Genomic DNA, 18,016 nt, shown 5'->3' with positions numbered 1-18,016 from the left:
GATGCGTCATGAGAGCCAGCGTGACTTTGGGAATGCCAACTGCTTAACGCCGCAAATTAGCGTGCATAAAAGTTCATTTACGTTGGAGACAAATATTTCACAGTAGTGTAGTATAGGATGGAAAGGTCAGAACAAGTATCCCGAATCAAATGTGCAAGCATAATGATCAAGTTTTTATTGAGACAATAGATATTAATCATATCTGAATTAAGCATTAACAAAATTGGGTAATAATAAACCAAAAATTTTCGTTATAAAAACGATCACCGACACTATTCGGTCAATCTAATTAACCTTGGAGAATTGAAGGTGTACCCCTCCAATGGGTGCCAACAAGAACGATTTAGGGTCGGGTTTGTATGGTATCTTGGTTTTATCGCAGATGTCAACTTTGAAGTTTGACAATATCTTGATCAAGCCCAATTTCGTTTGGTAAACAGCGAAGCGCGCTCCTGTAACAAGCGATAAGTATAACAATGATCAATTTTTGTTGGGAGAAACTTGGTGGCAGGAACCGTCATTTTTAATGTAGAACAAAAATTGATACCGATGCAATTCCTTGGTCCATCGCCAAAAGGTATATACGTCATTGGGTGCCTGGCCTGACACATGTCATCTGTGAAGCGTTCCGGGTCAAAGACTTCTGGTTTTGGGTAATACTCTGGGTTCTGATGGATATCCCATACCGGGATCCAGACCCTTTGCCCTTTTGGAACCGTGACGTTTGTGCCTCTAAACGTATAGTCGGTCACTGCTTTTCGCATGTGAAACACAACCGGCGGTCTGAGCCTAAGCGTTTCTGAAACAAAACATCAATCATGTTGGTTCACTCTTACAGCCAATCCACTGTCAAGGCAGTACCTTGGAATACCATGTCCAAGTACTTCATTTCCTTTACACTGTCGTAGGTCACACTGTGATTGTTTGCCTCGAGTGATTCTTTTATTTCTTTGCGTAGTCTTTCCTGTATATCTTGGTATTGGGCGAGTTCTAGTAAAGCATGGCTGATCGTCGTTGACGAAGTCTCGAATCCAGCAAGGAAAAACACAAAGGCCTGAGCAGTAATTAGCGCATCAGTCAGATCTGTAATAAAATCGATATTTCTTTCACCTTGACGTTAAATACGTGATGATGACGTCATAATGATTACTCTTGCGGTGTTTCTGACGCTGCATTTTAATTCGTAGATACAATCCTAGAATTGCCTTCACAGGATAATATCTTTGAGCAATCGGCCTTTTCAAGCGCGTCGTACGGTCGGTTAGCGATTAAAGGCCAACGCCCACCGTTGCGGAACGTCCGCGGACGTCTGCAGACGTCTGCCGACGTCCGCGGACGTTCCGCGGCGTCCGACGCGTCGACACCACCTTAGAAAACTTTCTTACAGTTTTTGAGTTAGAGTCAAAAACCGGAGGCGTATTTTTTTAAATTGATTTTTTGTTTATAACAATTACAATTTTTGTTTGCAGACGATAAAACCCGAATACTTCTTTTGCAGAATCGCATTCCGGATCGAATGAGCTATTGCTCATATTTTTAAGACAATTTTAACCATTTTTTGCAGAGAACTCGCTTCTCGACTAGACTAATAACTCGCAAGGAAGTGTGAGTAGTTATTGACCGAATGAACCATATATTCTTTGCGCCTAATGGTTTCATTATTGCGTTACACCGATGTGATACTGAAAGTTTTCTAAGGTGGTGTCGGCGCGTCGGACGCCGCGGAACGTCCGCGCGTTGGCCTTAAAACATTGTAAGGTCATAGGGAAAAAAATTGTCCACAAAGTTATCGAGTTCATAAGTACTTATGAACGATAATACCCAATGAGATTAATGGAGATTAGATCGAAGTGTAAACAATACAGGAATACTGCGTGTGATAACAAATGGCAATCGAGTGATTCTTTGTCAACATATCGCACATTATAGGTATATATATAATTTTGAAAACCATGACAGAAGAACAGGGATCAAAAATGAATGATAAAAACTACTCGAGAATATAGAGCTACATCGTCTGCTTGACATTCCGATTCTATTTAATTTCTATGTGTGATGCTAATGATAATTCATATTGTGCTTAATATGCTCACCGAAATCTAATTTTTCCGGGTTGTTTTTTATCTCTATTAGCATGTCAACTAGGTCCCCTCTACTAAAGTTATTCTTCATCCGATAATCTATCGTTTCCTTCATTGATGACATGAAGAATTGCTGGACATCAAGAGGCAGTGCCGATACTCCTATTAATTCATAGAGCCAAGGTGCTGCCATGCGAACTATCTGAAAGATCCTTGCTCTCAGGCTAATCTCAAATACTTTTCTTCCCATTTTCCTGAACTCGCTGTCTTCGTCACCAATGGCATTCATCTGTAGGCCGAAAGCACAGCTGCCTATCACGTCGGTTGTGAACTTGGCAGTGATTTCACGGCAATCGATCGGCTCACCCTTCTCGGCGAGGGTATGTAAGTATTTTTCAAAGTAGTCTGCACACTCCAATATCAAGGCAAACATGTGCTTCATTTTACCCGTGGTAAATAACGGCGACAGTTTTGGACGAAGGGATCTCCATCTTTTAGTTTCCAGATTGAACAGATGCGCACCTAGCGGTTCTATTTTCTCGTACATAGGATTGCCTCTCTCCGAAAACGTCGAAAAGTCTTTGATCATCACGTCCTTGACGAGTTCAGGGTCACGGACGAGCAACACGGGCGTACGACGGGCGTATATACCCACCAAAGGTGCACCAGGGAATTGATCGCACATTTTCTTCAACGACTCTCCGAAGGAATCTCTTACGAGCATGATGTCCTTCAGGTTTCCAAAAATCAATCTGGGTGTTGGTCCTGGAACTCCACGCTCCTTCCAGAAGTTGTAGTTTGCCACGAGGTAGTACCATATACCAGTTAGGATGGCTGCGAGAGCGCAGAGCATCTCCGTCGTTCCAAGGACACCAATCATTTCGAAAGCACTGAATGCCCACCGGCGATTTATCAATCCAATGACTAAAAATAACAACTGTCAGAGCAACTTACGTAACAGTACTGGGGAACTCAACGTCCTACTATAGCCACACGACCGCGCGATCCTCACCGCACTGAAGCCAACAGCAATGAATGCCTGCAGAAATCGTATAAAGATGAAGCTACGTCGACTCAACTGTAAATTATCCTCCCCTCTTTCTCTATCTCTCTCTGTATTTTTCCCTGTAATTCTGACGTTGTTCACAGTCCTACGAACCAGATAAACTGGTTTTTTCTCTCATGCTTCCCATTGTTTTTCCTGCAGCTTCTCGTTTCTCGGATATAGATTAAAGAGCTACTCTCGCAGTTACGAGGCGTTTCAGACGCCCCACCATCAGCCACATACAAGCGCATTCATTTACACACTCAGGTCTGTTTATAAACCAACATGTCGCACCGTGGGCAGCATGGGTCCGCTAGCGGCAATGGTTCTCCTCCAAGACCTGCGCCGTTGAGCTGCGCGCAGTTGATTATGCCGAGCACGCGTGGATACGTAAACAACACTATCTGCAAGTCATATGATACGCGGTGAGTCCTCAATCTAGGCTGCATCCAGTATCTACTTACGTCAGTTCGAATCTTTCTTTGATCAGGTATAAAAGGAGTATAACAGGTACATTAGTGCTTGAAAACAGACTACACCAAAATGCACGTTTCACTTTCTGCTAAAAAATGTTGAATTTTTCGTAACCAGCAGCTCGATAGCCTCTGTTATCCTTTAGCCTTATCGACGTAGAAGTTATCGCTACCAACGGATAAAGTGTCATTACGGCTGCTAATGAAAACAAGTATCACGATTCAGCAGACCACTTGAAACAGAGGTTACTTATATCATTGACCCGTTACTTTTCATCTGTAAATTATTTCACGTGATCCCTACATATGAGACTTGGAAGCGGAATAGGTAGTGATGGATAATACGTAAGTTAGTTGTCGAGCTCAGCGCAAGAATGATGACTTAAACTGCCAGGACTATATTCCATTAATAATAGAGGCAGCGCAAATTTCCTTGACGCACTTCTACATATGTATATATTCCCGTCATACATGCATCTGAACGTCATTAATTTCGTAACGAAATTCTTACGTGATGCATGGATTGTTAGCTGGCATAACTACCGATCAATCCATCCACATACGAATTGCACGTCACATCATTCTCTCGGAAATTATACTTCTTCATCATAGTTACTTGGGTTCGAAAGTGAAGATAAAGTTATTTATACATTAAAGCACTATCCAATTTTTGGGAGGCCTCTAAACGTGAGTTTAGGAGACTGGAAATGCATCGCGTATGCAATTAATAGATTTGAATGTGAAGTCGAATCAACGCTGCGATAAATTTACCAATTAATTAATTTAATATTTGAAATAAACCGTGATAATAATTACTTACGAGAAAGGTGAACTATCAAAACCGTATTCATTGAAATATAACTCATTTGAATAGGTGGCTTCGATACCGCATTGCCGTCAATAATTGTTCAAACATTATAACCACGTGGGCAAACAATCCCGGACATCGTGTCGTTATACCGCGTGTGGACTTTGTCAATACGGAGACTCGATAATTTGAAAATTCAATTCACCAACCGTCTATTCAACCTGTAGGTACTTTCGTGAAAGTATTCCTTGAGTACAACAGTGTTGCAGTACGTCCTACGACAGGTGGTTCGACGACTCGTCCTGTCCGTCTACTGGTGAATGAGCTTAAACTTTCGTCGCATACGTAATTACTAAGTCACGTGTACTGCACAGGTTTTCTCATACACCTTGACCAGGCAGCGAGGCATGAATTTCGAAAGGTGGCGAACCTTCACTCAATCTCGGGACAAAACAGCCGGACAAAGGTTGTTGAGCTACTGGCGCCAACAAACAAACCTCCACGGAACATGCGCCACGATAAAAGCATATGGTGGTCTCCTGCCGATGACATGACCAGAATCCAATATTTTCATAAATTTTTTTCATGCCCAAAACAGAAATGAAATATATCAATTTTTTTGTAAACAATTTCGGTTGCACCAGAGCCGTCACACTTTCGTAGCATATATCTTGAAAGTTTGGAGGATCGCTTCTCGTTGACCTTTTTCAAAACATAAATCTCCCGACGTTATCGGAAGCTGTCTTATATCTTATCATTGAGAATCAGATTTCGCAATTCCGGATATGGTAATAATTTATCCCACCTGTAACTCCTCGACGTTCGTTCCGACGAACCTCAATTTCGGCATTCGCGTTTCTCACCAAGGTCAAAAATTTGCCAACCATCGACGGCGGTCCGTCTTCCCGTTTGCGGTTATCCGTTTTCGGTCGTAATCGTAAGCCGAATAGATTAAACCGTTGAAGTTTTCATGGATGCCGCGGCGCCAGTTGCGCAGGCGACGCAAGTAATAATGGAACGCGAGGCAGGAGGGGTAGAGGAGGAGCCAGGCGTTCGACCGGGTCGATGCTAAAAGGAGAAACGGGCGACGCGCGGGACAGTCCAGGGTTAGAGCTCGACGGTGAATACACAGCTGCAGTGGACGGTCGATAAGACGATATCAGTGAAATAAGCGAGCCAAATAAACACGAGAGAGCTTCCGACTATTTCCTGAGGAACATTGATTCACTTTGTAGTTGCTCTTCTCCAGCTAAATCACAGGAGAGAGTGAGACGATACCAGCGACGGTGTCTCCTAGGTGTAGAAGAGTAGTCAAGAGCTGAAGAGAACTAGGAATAAATAGCGAAAGCCGAAGAGTGTGTATATTAATAGTTGAGTGCGTCAACCGGCCAGCCATTACCTGCAGAGATCGCGTCTTCGGAGTCAGCAAGTCGGCGAAGTCCGCCGTCCAGGGGTCTTATTGTCAGTGATCTTCGTTACACCAAACTCGCGTCACTGGAGGGAACCAGTGACTATGTAAGCCGGGGGAAAAACGGAACAGCCCGGTATTATCGAAGAAGTTTACTCGAAGCCTGAAGCAGAAGCTCGCAAACTGGCTCCGGAAGTAACGATAAAGCAAATTGGTATGAGGGAGGATCTGCTCTCAATCATTCGTCACACAAGTAGCGACCATTTTTCTGAAGAACTTTAGCGGCAACCCCAAGCCCGCAACCTTCTCAAATTTCATCTAAGTACCTGTCGCTACTCTGTGATAAATAACTGAACCATTCCGAGAACCAACAAAGTGTTCTCGATCGCCGGACACCCGCAGAGCGGAAAGAATCGTTTCTTGGTTCGGTACTGGCCCTAATTCAAAAACGGACCGCCCGTCGTCGGCCCTTGGAAGGAGCAGAGATCCGACAAAGCATCGGTTCCCCAATTTAATAACCTGCGAAGCAGACACGAGAAAGCGACCTTGTTATGCCCTGGGTAGCTGCCTGTCTCGATCTGCTGGCTGGACCGCTATTTGGCTATTGCCTTGCCGTCAGGAAACTAGCTCTTCACGTTGGGATCCTCCACGAGGCAGGGGTAGTTGCAAACTCTTCGGTTGGAATAGCTACCAAAACTATGGCCCCGAGTGTCGAGGCGAAGAGCTGTACCGGAGAGGTGCACAAAGGTAAGCCATAAAAGTGGCCGTGCTCTAACGATTTTCCACCTTGCCTCGTCCTCGTAGTTTATTCATAGCATTGTGCTTGACCTACGACCATCGCCATAGCGAAGGTGTGCCGATGTCACTGCAGTTCACCATGTTTTTACTCTCATTTCTTTGACCGTGAATAGCGAAGGAGCGGATATGCAGAAAGCCGTATTCCGTTACGAGTAATCTTGGGTCTTATCTGTGGTCGCTTTGCTGCATATAAGGGGAGAAAAAAAATGAGACTAAGCAAATGTTTTCCTAACGTATACTGCGACGTGCGCTCTGTTGTAACGGCTGGCAGAAAATCAATGGCGCCCGCGCTTTCTCCTACCCTCAACGCTACTCACTCACTTACCTATATTATGTTTTTTCGAATCCGCAATTCATGATCTTCTCGCCCTCCCTGTGAAACTGTCAAATGTAAGTTGCAACATTCCCTTCTGAATAACAAATGCAACACTCCTGAGCCTTCATCCGGTGGGCTTTGAATTTCTCAGCTGGAAACTGAGACCAGAGACAGAACGCTGAATCTCGTGGTAAACAAGTCGATGCTGGGAGGGAGATAGGTGGGAAAGAAACAGAGATAAAGAGAGAGAGAGAGACGGAAAGGGTGAGAGGGACTGTAATGGACAAGGATGGAAGGTCCATCAGTTTTGAGCCGAGAGTCTCAAGGAGGCCGAGAAGCAAGAGGAGAAAATATGCGGTGGCCCGGCCACCAGCATGTGCCTCCCGCAATACGTGTGATATGCTCAGGGACGTACCTTCTGCTCACGAAACCCTGCATTTTTCAGCGGGGGGTATTTGCCACTACCAGGCACGCAGAAGCGTCACTAACAATTGGTTAAACACCACCGCGGTTGTACGGCTAGAAAATATTATTACCAAGATTATACGGAGTCGACGGACGGTGCACATATGTTCTATTCAAGACGTATCGTCACAGTTGTTAGGCGAGTATTCAAAGTCAGCAGCGTATCGATGAGCATAGCGCACCTCTATAGTACCCTAAAATAACTCGCGGTAGCGCAGCGTAAGCTAAAATGATCCAACGCAGCATTATGCATATCAATGTTGAAGTAGGGTCTTTGACATCGAGTTTGGACGAAGAGTTGATGTTAATATCTGAATGCACTAACGGGCTTTCGGGTCTGCATGGTTTGAGCAAACAACTTCTGCACGCCCGGTACAATTGTTAATTCGCGAACGCGAGTTCCTTATATCATAATCGCCAAAAACGCGTGCCCGTCGCGATTATTTTCAGCACGATTCTTTCGAAAGCAACAAAGCTGGTGACGTAGACTTCCGTACTGCTTAATTATATAGGCAATCAAGAAAATACATGCACGTCAATACCGCTACAGCGGAGGCTTGGCTGCCGATGCTGTGACCGGTCGTAAACAAGCCAACGCGTCGTCGTCCCTGGTACCAAAGCGACTCTCTTGCTCTCTCCCTCTTTCTATAAATTATCTCTGTTTCACTCTGACGGACGCCTTTTTTTCATTTTATAATTATTATTATTATTGTTGTTTTTTATCTTGATTCCGACGTATTTGTTTACATATTTTAAACAGCTTTTCAAGACCTCCCGCATCTAATTAGCCCTGCACGCGATATAGTAACGAGCTGACCATTTGCGCCTCGACCTCTTGTGTTGCTCTCTCTCTCTCTCTCTTTCTCTCTCTTTCTTTCTTTCTCTTCTACGTCGCTTTCCGCTCTCTGTTGCAACCAACTCCGCTCTGCCAGATCTACATGTGTTTAAAGAACTTCTTGGCTAGTGTGGTAAAGGCCGCGCCCGCCTCGTCGACCAATCAGAGAACGACCCCCAACGTCTCGTGTAAACACTAACACACGCGCGTGGAAGATCTGTTTATAGCAATCTGAAACCAGAAACTGTCCACCGTGCATAATTACAGATGGCTGCTCTCGAGTGAAAAGGATCACTAAGGTTCAGGCTTATAACTACAAGCTGACGATGAAATGCTGAAATTCATACCCTGTGGATCGTGAATTTTTTTCTGGAGACGGAAATCATTGGGAAAAACTTTTTATCGGATTTGTCAACTGAAATACCGCTGCTCGTTGCGAATTGACGATGGAATGCGAGATTCATGTTTTGATTGTTATACTTTGACTTGATCGAAAGCTTTCTCTCGCTCCCGTATTCATTCCTCGTTAGTTCTATTCAATTTACTACTTATTTATGTTTGTTGTTTTTGTTTTCAAACACTTTTATCGAGTCTTTGGATATGCAGCAATGCCTGGAGGGTCGCTGCAGTGTAACTTTGAAGTTTATGCAAACCGTATTCATACATCAGTTTACGCCCAGCATGCTGGGTTACGAAATAATACAGCATACAAGCGTATCGGCAAACTCAATGATATAACTTTCGAGGCGGCGATAACAAGTGTCGAAACAAGTCGCGAGCCCACTTATGTAATCTCGGTTGCAAACAAAAACTTTCTGCCTTACAAACTGCGATCCATTCTGCATAACTCGACATGATCGACCTCTAATGTGTACACGATATGTAAATATATTTTGAAGCAATTCATCGCCCTACTGATACTGATATCTTACACTTTGTTCACACGACACGGCACTTCCGCTTCGTAAATGCTTATTCTACGCGTGAATTGCAGTGGCTATATTACCGCTTCAAAACAAGCATCGTATGTCGTAACTTGTTACCTTGGAATTACAGTGGAAGGATTGCATCCCTCAGACAAATAAGGCGGCAATTATGATGTAGAAAGCATATTGCAAATGGTAATAAGCGGTTATCCCAACTTTCGAGATGCGATTTACGCCGCAGAACTAAACCAACTTCTAAGTCTAACAAAGCCTCTTTAGTCGTGAGTAATTCAACTAGGTGATGTGAAGCGAGCCGTTTAACGATCAATTGGTGTTCCAGGAAGACTAGAAATTATTTCTATTATCTGTATGAGTGATGCATAGAATGTTATTTTAGGTCAACTGTGAACAATGGGTGTTGTGATCGATTCTTGTTGCGTCCAGGGTTTGGAAGTTGAATAATTCAATAATCCAGCCTACGTTGTTAAAATCGGCGGAATGTTTTCTTTGTAGAAATTGCAATCAAGGAATAATTATCATAAATACTAGACCGAATAAATGAAAAACAAAAAATTTTATTGGAACGACGTGAGAAAGGTATATTCACATCGAACACTTCATTCTATATAAACGCAAACAATATTTGACAACAGTTATCTGGTTTCTGTTGTTAAACCTCTCTCATAATAAACGTCAATAAAGTATATCACAGTCAGCAAAAGACTTAATTTCGGATCTTTCGAGTCAAGAGTGACTTTCGCGCAAGATAACAGCAAAGCCACGTCTTCCCGTAAAAATATTCCGAGCCAGGAGGCCTCGACATTCCTCAAACACTTTTTTGCCACTCGGGTGAGACCGCAGCAAATCGCCTTCGAAGGTCCTCCGAGCCTTACAAGACTGCGGGTCCCGTTAAGTGTCTGTTTTTAATAACATGCGTATATAGAGAGTGACTTAATGGCCGGCGATAAGCCTGCTCAAAGATAAGGGCTGGTGGTGTGACAGATGTTGTCTTAGAACTTCTAGAGTAGTACAGTCAGTCAGTTACCGATTCCCACTCCGACCAGAACAAACTGCTCCGCAGTTCAAAGTTATGTAAAAGCAGCGATCACTTTCAAGCGATAGTATACCATACCTACAAGTTGACGGTTGATACACCTACAATCGTTATACGAGCTGTGTAACCTTGGTCGGAATTGATCACTGTTTGAACGCTTAATACACCCTGCATATACTGCATAGATCGGTTTCCGCTCTTTTTATGCGGATAGGTGACGAATTTTGGTCTTTGGCTTGTTTTATACCGACGTAAAATTGCGCCCTCAATTGCGTCAGAGGTTGGCCACGACTAGAGCATGTATATACAATACGTCTAGAGGTATATCTGCACGTTATACATCCCCCAGGAGCTCGCCTACGAGTGTGTCTAATTTTAAAACGTTGGCAAAGAAATCGTTGCAGCAGTCAGTTCGCAAGGATCACTCGAAGGAACCACTTCTAAACATTTGTGCGTGATCGTTGATATCGAGAAAGAGATTTTTCAACGCGCTAGAATCTACCGAGGGATCTATTGCGTTACGTAACCGATCTTCAACATGTGTCGCACCGGTAAGTGTAAGCCTTAATAGCAAGCAAGTATTTGGAACTTATCAATCGTCGGTGAACATTTATTTTTAACTAAAATTTAGCCACGATCAATAATTGATATCAATAAATGATTTAGTTGCCCATCACTACCGTGATGATGATGCTTAATATTATCAGGTTTTTAACAGTGACTGTAAACAAAATCAATCACCCTTCTGACAGGCCTGCAATCAATCTCCCTAATCCCGTGACAAGGAATGCGCTTTTTGTTTTACCTATTTTTAAGAGCTAACGATTTTTGCCCTGTTCGCTGGTCCTCCTCCAGATTCAAGCTTCTACACATTCAAGACACTTCTCCAAACCGCCGAAAATAAATTAAACCAAGAAAATTGGGGCGTGCGTCAGTAGTTTCAACGAAATCGGCCTTATTTCACCATTTCACGTAATCCACTGTATCCGGTACGATATTTGTTAATGATCCCCGTCCAATCTTCAAACTATCATTAACTGCTTAGACTATAATAAAAACTGGGAAGATATATATTTAGTACGTTCCGAGAAGTCTCTGGGCAATAACGTGGCGTTTTGATTCGAAATATTTAGTATCCTGTTTTGAGAAAATGAGGAACACCTTGAGTGTGCAATAGGTATAGCAAATTATACGAAGCAAATGCACCTGCGTTCCAAAGACAACAATTATACTCAGTTTTGTTATAATAACGGACAAGTAGCGACGCAACGAGGGTGGCTGCTGGGAAAACTCGCTTTTCGAAGAAAAGGGTAGAATTCACTGTTGTGTCAAATTCGCAGCCTCGCACCTCAAATTATCTCTCACATACTTATTTGTGCTCGGCTGTTTTGCAAACACTCGGTATATTTATATGATCTGCAACTGTCGATCGTGAACTATCTTCGGCACGGGTCGATTCAAGCTGAACCGTATTACAATATCTTGACGCCAAGAGTAACCGCGGGTTCAAAGTAGTTTCTCAATACGACGCAACTGTCTTTCGGTATCCGACTGTGTCAATGATTAACAGAAGAAGAACACTTTATTGATGCAACAGAGTTCGGATAATAATAGGCTTCGGTTCGTTAACAAGCGTCGGAAAAAAGCCAGCCACGGAAAATATTTTCCTGTCACAAGATTAGTTTTTACAATGAGGTAAATCTTTCTTCCCTATTTTTTCATTGCAGAAGCCGGCCAGGAAATGCCAGTCAGGAACGGTAACAAGGCCAAGCCTGCACGCAGGTTTGCTGGGGTTGTTGTCGCCATGGCCGGTTTGCCGGCTAGGGGTAAAACTCAGGTCGCACATTGTCTTGCTCGGAGGTTGAACTGGAACGGCGAGTCTGCGAAAGGTGATTTGAAATTATTGTGAGATATCCACTTCCACTCAGGTTCATGTCTTTGTGGGTATGACGCTCGATTCGTATACATACTAAGAGTCAGAAAGCCTTTTCCTTATTGGAGAACGCGTTTTCCTGCAGGGTATCGCGATTGTGGGCTACTCAAGGTGAAATTCCTGGTAACCTACCGTACATTCGGTATCTCATTTGCAATTTTACTGATCATGTGTGTAGGCACAGCGCATTATGTCGGTAAACGATCGCTAAGTGTGGCAACGTTATATTATATTCTACGGAATCGATTTCGATTCCGTTTAACGTTACTCGGGATTGTTTGCTTTTTGATCAACAGCTAAACTAAGTTGATCTGAACGTCAGTCTCTTTCGGTCAGTAAAAATAATCGACCCTAGATAACTATTACTCACAACGTCAACTATATACGTTACAATTTGTTTGCTGCATACAGATTATATGGAATCGTGATGTTCACGTGAATCAAATACTCCACACGCGTGTAGATCGTTACAAGCGATATTCTTTATTTAAGAAATTTACGATCAAAATCTTTTTACAGTTATGCGTGTAAGCGTGTACCGCCAGAAACGACTGGACATGTACGCCTCTCATGAACTCTTCAGGCCAGATCACGCTACCAATGTAGCGATCAGATCCCTTGCTCAGAGGGACGCCATGCGGGACTGTGCATCTTGGTTGGCCGCTGGGAATAGTCTTGCTGTAAGTATTCATCGATTCTAAGTGAGAGTGATGAAACGGGTGTCAGTCGATACCGGGTCAGAAAATTCTTCTTATAACTAGTGATTTGTATTGGAGGAGATTTCGGGACAAACTTATCCATCGATAAGTTAAATATATCAGATTAATTATGTAGACTTGTATAAATCTGGAATAAATGATAAAATGATTGCATAAGTATGTGTGATTCAAAAAAGTTCTTATCATATCAAAATTACAGAGAGATTGTGAATATTTCCTCTGACCTTTTCGTAACAGAGTATAATTTGATAACTTTGAATGAATGCATGATGCAAGAAAAATATAATAAAAATAATGAATTAATAAAGCAACCAATTAAAGTAAAGAAGTTTTAATTCCACGAAATTAATCACTGAAATGGAGGTTAAGGCAATGTGGTTTGGTATTTAGCTTGGGTATTTTCTACATTTTGTATGCCTGTAATTTGCTTCATTCGTATGATCTAATTTACCAACCTTTATTCACTATTACCAGAATAATAATTAGCTGTTTTTCAATTCCGTGGTAAGTCTCTTATACCACATGACACGACAATAAAAATAGATTGTTGAGTTAAAGATCAATTGGCCAACTTAGAAAAAAACACGAAAAATCTGACGTAGATGATGTTAGTTTTATACAGCATATATATATCATTTGATGAAAAAAGCGTCTTACCCGCTATCGCTTTGTGTTTAAACAACAGATAACTTATCAGCTTTCACCGCGAAATTTGGCATTACGATTTCTTCGACTACAGATAGATCAATTTCATTGTACTATATTTGCACGTTTAACAACCTCGCACATTTACGATAGTTGGTTGTAATTTTGCGTGTTATTGAACCGAAAGAATTCTGTTATTCATTGCTTTCCAACAATTTTCAAGATCCTAGACGGCACCTTGGTGACCCACGAACAGCGAGCCGAGGTCTTCGACTATTTTTCCGGGCAACTTGGCTACCGCGTCATCTTCATCGAGTGCGTCTGTTCCGATCCTGCGTTGTTGGAACAAAACTATCAAGGGATCCTAACATACAGTGCTGACTACAAGAACATGGACAAGGCGAGAGCGGTCGAGGACTTGCGCTTGAAGGTCGCCCATTACGCCCAAGCTTACGAACCCATGGACGAAAAGACTTGGCCCAGGATCACCGTTGACACTGGTAACATGGAGATCAAGGCACACAAAGTTAGCGGCCATGTCGAGACAAAGATCTTGGGATACCTTGGCAGCGTAAGGATCCAGCCTCATACCCTCTACTTTTCAAGGGTAAGTGTGACGAAGACGATGCCGTTAATGCGTGCTGCGAGTACTTGCCAGAGTTTATTCGAATTTCTCGAAGTCAAACATCTTTTCTCGTCTGGCTTTTAGCATGGGGAGAGCGAGTACAATGTCCTCGGAAAAATTGGCGGGGACGCTGTTTTGAGTGCTCGTGGAGAGCGCTACGCACAAGCCCTGGCGACCCATATCAACGGCTTGCACGTACCGGAATTACGAGTCCTCACCAGCCGGCTGCGAAGGACCATCGCCACTGCTCGAGGCGTCGAAGCAGCACAAGAACATATCGCTGAGCTGAACGAGCTCGATGCCGGAGTTTGCGAGGGACTTTCGTACGAAGAAATGCAGGAACAATATCCCCAGGTAATTTGTCGAACTTTTAACACCAGCATAATGTAAGTGTACCAATTATTGACACGCTTAAACTAAATTATTGATCCGTTTATTTTTTTAAATTATAAATTGACGGCGCAAATTGTAAATTTCTCGTTATTTTTTTGGAAATTTTAGAACTTCGGATCAAACAGATACTACCGAAAAGGTCAATAACTGATACACTTGCCTTAGCAAATTTATGTGTAAGAGAACCGAGTTTCGCCAAAGCATTTTAAAAGGCGCACAGGTTCGGTGGCGTAAATAATTTTTAAATATCAAATGTATAACCGTTGTTCCCTGCTCAAAGTACTTTGTCTTGAATCCTTTCACCGCTTTCCATTCCCAAACACACACTATTATCCGTTGCTGTTTTTAATTTTTTCTGCTCTTCTTTTGTTTCTCCCAGCGTATTTCAGGGCGTCTTAACTTTTCGGGGTAAAGTTAACATTTCTATTAATAAAACTGACGTTATTTAGACTCCATTGTGAGACGAAGTTACTACGTGAGTCAAGTTTGTGGAAGACTGTAAATTTGTCAGCGACGATGACAGTCAGCTTTTGTTAACATCCAGTTTTCACCAAAAATGTAGTGAAATGTTTGTGCTGATTTATCACTTCTTTGTGTACTTATACGTCAGCCTACACTTGGCAATGCCAAGTTTGTCACTGCTTGGAGTTCATTGCGGATGAAAAATAATTCTCCTCCACAATAACAACTAAAGTAGTGATGTAGAACAACACACGCCTTGGTATTATTCTATTTCGGTTAACATCAAGCAAACTGAACAACCACAGAATTCAAACCACGTTAAATAAAAATTTCCATCACTGCAGAGTATTGAGTTCCACGTTATTCAAAAAAATATACTCATGTTATTTTGGAAACGACAGCTTAGCACCCAGTCCAATATAGCCTGTCCTACAACAGCTTTGTAAATTTTCTCGTCGTCTACTCACCGTCCCATATTTATGTAAACGCTTTTCACTATATGGTTGTACTCATATGTGAAACATTTTCGCATACGGATTCTACCTTGAAACTCCTCCTCCCGAATGTCTTACCCCCATAATAATCGACTTGGCGCAAACTCGACTATCACATTACTCCATGTGTTGCACTGGTACTAATATAACTGTAAAATTCTTTCAACCACCTAAGGTGTGAGTTCGCAATTTCTTAGAGTTCTCTACATAAATATGCCCCACGGGAGAAGGCGGTGACGAATACGTCGTGTCTGTAGTAGGTCATGATGATGAGAATCTGTGACCTAGTTTTCTAGTTCTCTATATATACATATACCTATATATATATATATATACGGGTAGACGTAAGATACTGACAATGAACGAGCTGTGCCCGAATAATCAGCGGGGTCTGATGTGAGCAACGAGAGCCGTGGGATCGACTAGGTGTAAGCGAGTGAAGATAAACGGCCAATAAATAACGAGATCTTTGTCTGAATGATTGCAGGAGTTCGCGTGGCGTGACCAGGACAAGCTGAGGTACAGGTACCCCTGGGGCGAGAGCTACGTGGACATAATGCAGCGGGTGGAACCAGTTCTGGCCGACCTTCAACAGGCCACGAACATTCTGGTGATATCTCACCAGGCGGTGCTACGCTGCATAATCGGTTTCTTCATGGATAAAAAGCCCGAGGAGCTGCCCTACATGGAGGTCCCACTGCATACGATAATCAAGATCACTAGTCGCGGGTTTAACTACGAACTCGAATTCTTCAAGCTGCCAATCGAGTGCGTAAACACCACCAGAGTTAAGCCGAAGAATTGCAGCGTCAACAGGACTGCCGACGATGCTCTGCTCACGGTTCCGGCTCACTTCGACATACCCGACCCTTGGAGGAATCCAGCCAGTGGCCCGACCCTCGTCCAGCAACACTGAGGGCAGGATCTAGTCTCCGAAAAGGGTTGTACCGACCCTAAACAAGGCTCATCGAAGTCCTCGAGCGACGTCGCGGTCCCGTTGGATCGGAGATAAAGTATTATATTTAGATGTATTTCGGTAAATGATTATACCGAATATCGAATCTGAGCTTTTCTTATCGTCTGATAGACGATTCGGAATAGTCGGATTATCAGGTACAATATAATATTGAGGAGTTTTGTACGGGTTTATTGTTAATCCGGGCATCGGTATTGAAAATTTGGAGACTAAAATTGGGTAACAATTTATTTTTTGATTGGGCTGACTGCTCAACTAATTCAACCAATCGCTATTCGTGTAGAATTGGTAGGAAAACAACGGTAGTGATATTCGGGGTTGAGTTGTATATTCATCAGATAGAAATCCGTAGTACGCGGATATCAAACGGCGGTCGAAGAATATTGGAGGAAGAATTTTCAAAAAGAATCAAATTGATTCTTTTCATCTTCGGTCCATTGAAATTGAAAAGTAAAATATAAAATTCTGGTAATATTTGAGGTCAAATACTATACCATTATTTGGAAACTATTGTAATATACTCTTCCCGTAATTGAATAATATAATTGCTACATACCTATGTATGGTTTAACAAGAAAATCAGTAAAATTCTACAAATGTTTTTCAATTTATGCAATTGAGAGTAGGAAGTAAGCCGTTAGATTGAAATAGCTATTAGTGACTATTGTAGAAAGGAAGACCGATGATGATGGATGCCAAACGAAATGTTGGCGTTGGGATTTGTTTTGTTGAAAGGTAAAACGGGAAAGTATCGAACGGCAGTATTTCGGTGCCCACTGCCTGAGCCCTCTACATTTTTCAGTATATGTTACTTAGAGTAGTTTATTTTTAATTTATACATTTCGTTATAGAGTGTATTTTAATACTACAGAAGCAAGAAGAAAAAAAAAAAAAAACCACACACAAGCAAAATATGGAAAAACTGATTTTATTGAAGCAACTATCGTATACGTACGTATATGGTATTTGAAGATATGTTTAATTCTCAATAAAATTTACACAGCTTATTAAGGACGGGGATGCTATATACGAGTCCCGCGTAGTTGAAACAGCCTGTAAACAAAATTGCATATTATAATAGCGGATATTTTGCGCTGGGGCACATAGTGTGGACATGATATATTTATTTAAATCAAAGTCCATATTTTTGGATAGTATGACACAATACATACATATACATGATCGATGTGTTATTCTTATTTGAAAGTCAACATTGCATTTTGCTGCAGAGTGATGTCCCCCCCCCCCCCCCCTCTCTTTCGCCCCTTGAGTAGAAGCTAGATTTGTACTTTGAGAATAATGAATTTATTTCACAAAATGCCGCATGTTACGAGTATGCATAACAATGTGAATTTATTAGCTAATAGATTCCTATTGTAAAATAATATACAATCAGAAATGATCAGGAGAAACGATATAACGTAAAAAGTAGTTGAAATGAGATTGTTAATTAAGTTTTAAAGGTTTAGAAAATTCGCGAATCATGTATTGAAATAAAAAATTTTTGAACGTTTTCTAGAGGATTCGTGAATAGGTTTTCTTGGTGAAATAATCTGTTGA

The 18,016-nt window shown here is 42.1% G+C and overlaps 2 protein-coding genes across 4 annotated transcripts; one reads left to right on the top strand and one right to left on the bottom strand.

Moving 5' to 3' along the window:
* Positions 1-190: 190 nt before the first annotated feature.
* Positions 191-3,112, bottom strand: LOC124415998 (cytochrome P450 6A1-like). 2 transcript variants are annotated; one of them, XM_046896794.1, is made up of 4 exons: positions 2,094-3,109; positions 862-1,083; positions 548-799; positions 192-452 (listed from the first exon to the last, which is right to left on the bottom strand). In XM_046896794.1, exons 1-4 carry the CDS (start codon positions 2,959-2,961, stop codon positions 286-288), a joined length of 1,509 nt encoding a protein of 502 aa, XP_046752750.1. In that variant the 5' UTR covers positions 2,962-3,109; the 3' UTR covers positions 192-285. The 2 variants fall into 2 exon arrangements, with proteins under 2 accessions (XP_046752752.1, XP_046752750.1); XM_046896796.1 differs by lacking the exon at positions 862-1,083 and having other exon boundaries at positions 191-452; positions 2,094-3,112.
* A 2,385-nt stretch (positions 3,113-5,497) lies between these two features.
* On the top strand, positions 5,498-17,372 carry LOC124416422 (6-phosphofructo-2-kinase/fructose-2,6-bisphosphatase-like). 2 transcript variants are annotated; one of them, XM_046897462.1, is made up of 6 exons: positions 5,498-6,562; positions 11,937-12,098; positions 12,662-12,822; positions 13,730-14,113; positions 14,216-14,485; positions 15,968-17,372. In XM_046897462.1, exons 1-6 carry the CDS (start codon positions 6,367-6,369, stop codon positions 16,394-16,396), a joined length of 1,602 nt encoding a protein of 533 aa, XP_046753418.1. In that variant the 5' UTR covers positions 5,498-6,366; the 3' UTR covers positions 16,397-17,372. The 2 variants fall into 2 exon arrangements, with proteins under 2 accessions (XP_046753418.1, XP_046753419.1); XM_046897463.1 differs by lacking the exon at positions 5,498-6,562 and adding an exon at positions 10,617-10,760.
* The last annotated feature ends 644 nt before the right edge of the window (positions 17,373-18,016 follow it).

This window comes from Diprion similis, chromosome 2, assembly GCF_021155765.1.
Source record: "Diprion similis isolate iyDipSimi1 chromosome 2, iyDipSimi1.1, whole genome shotgun sequence".
NCBI lineage: Eukaryota > Metazoa > Arthropoda > Insecta > Hymenoptera > Diprionidae > Diprion > Diprion similis.
This window is presented reverse-complemented; position numbering and strand designations above follow the sequence as displayed.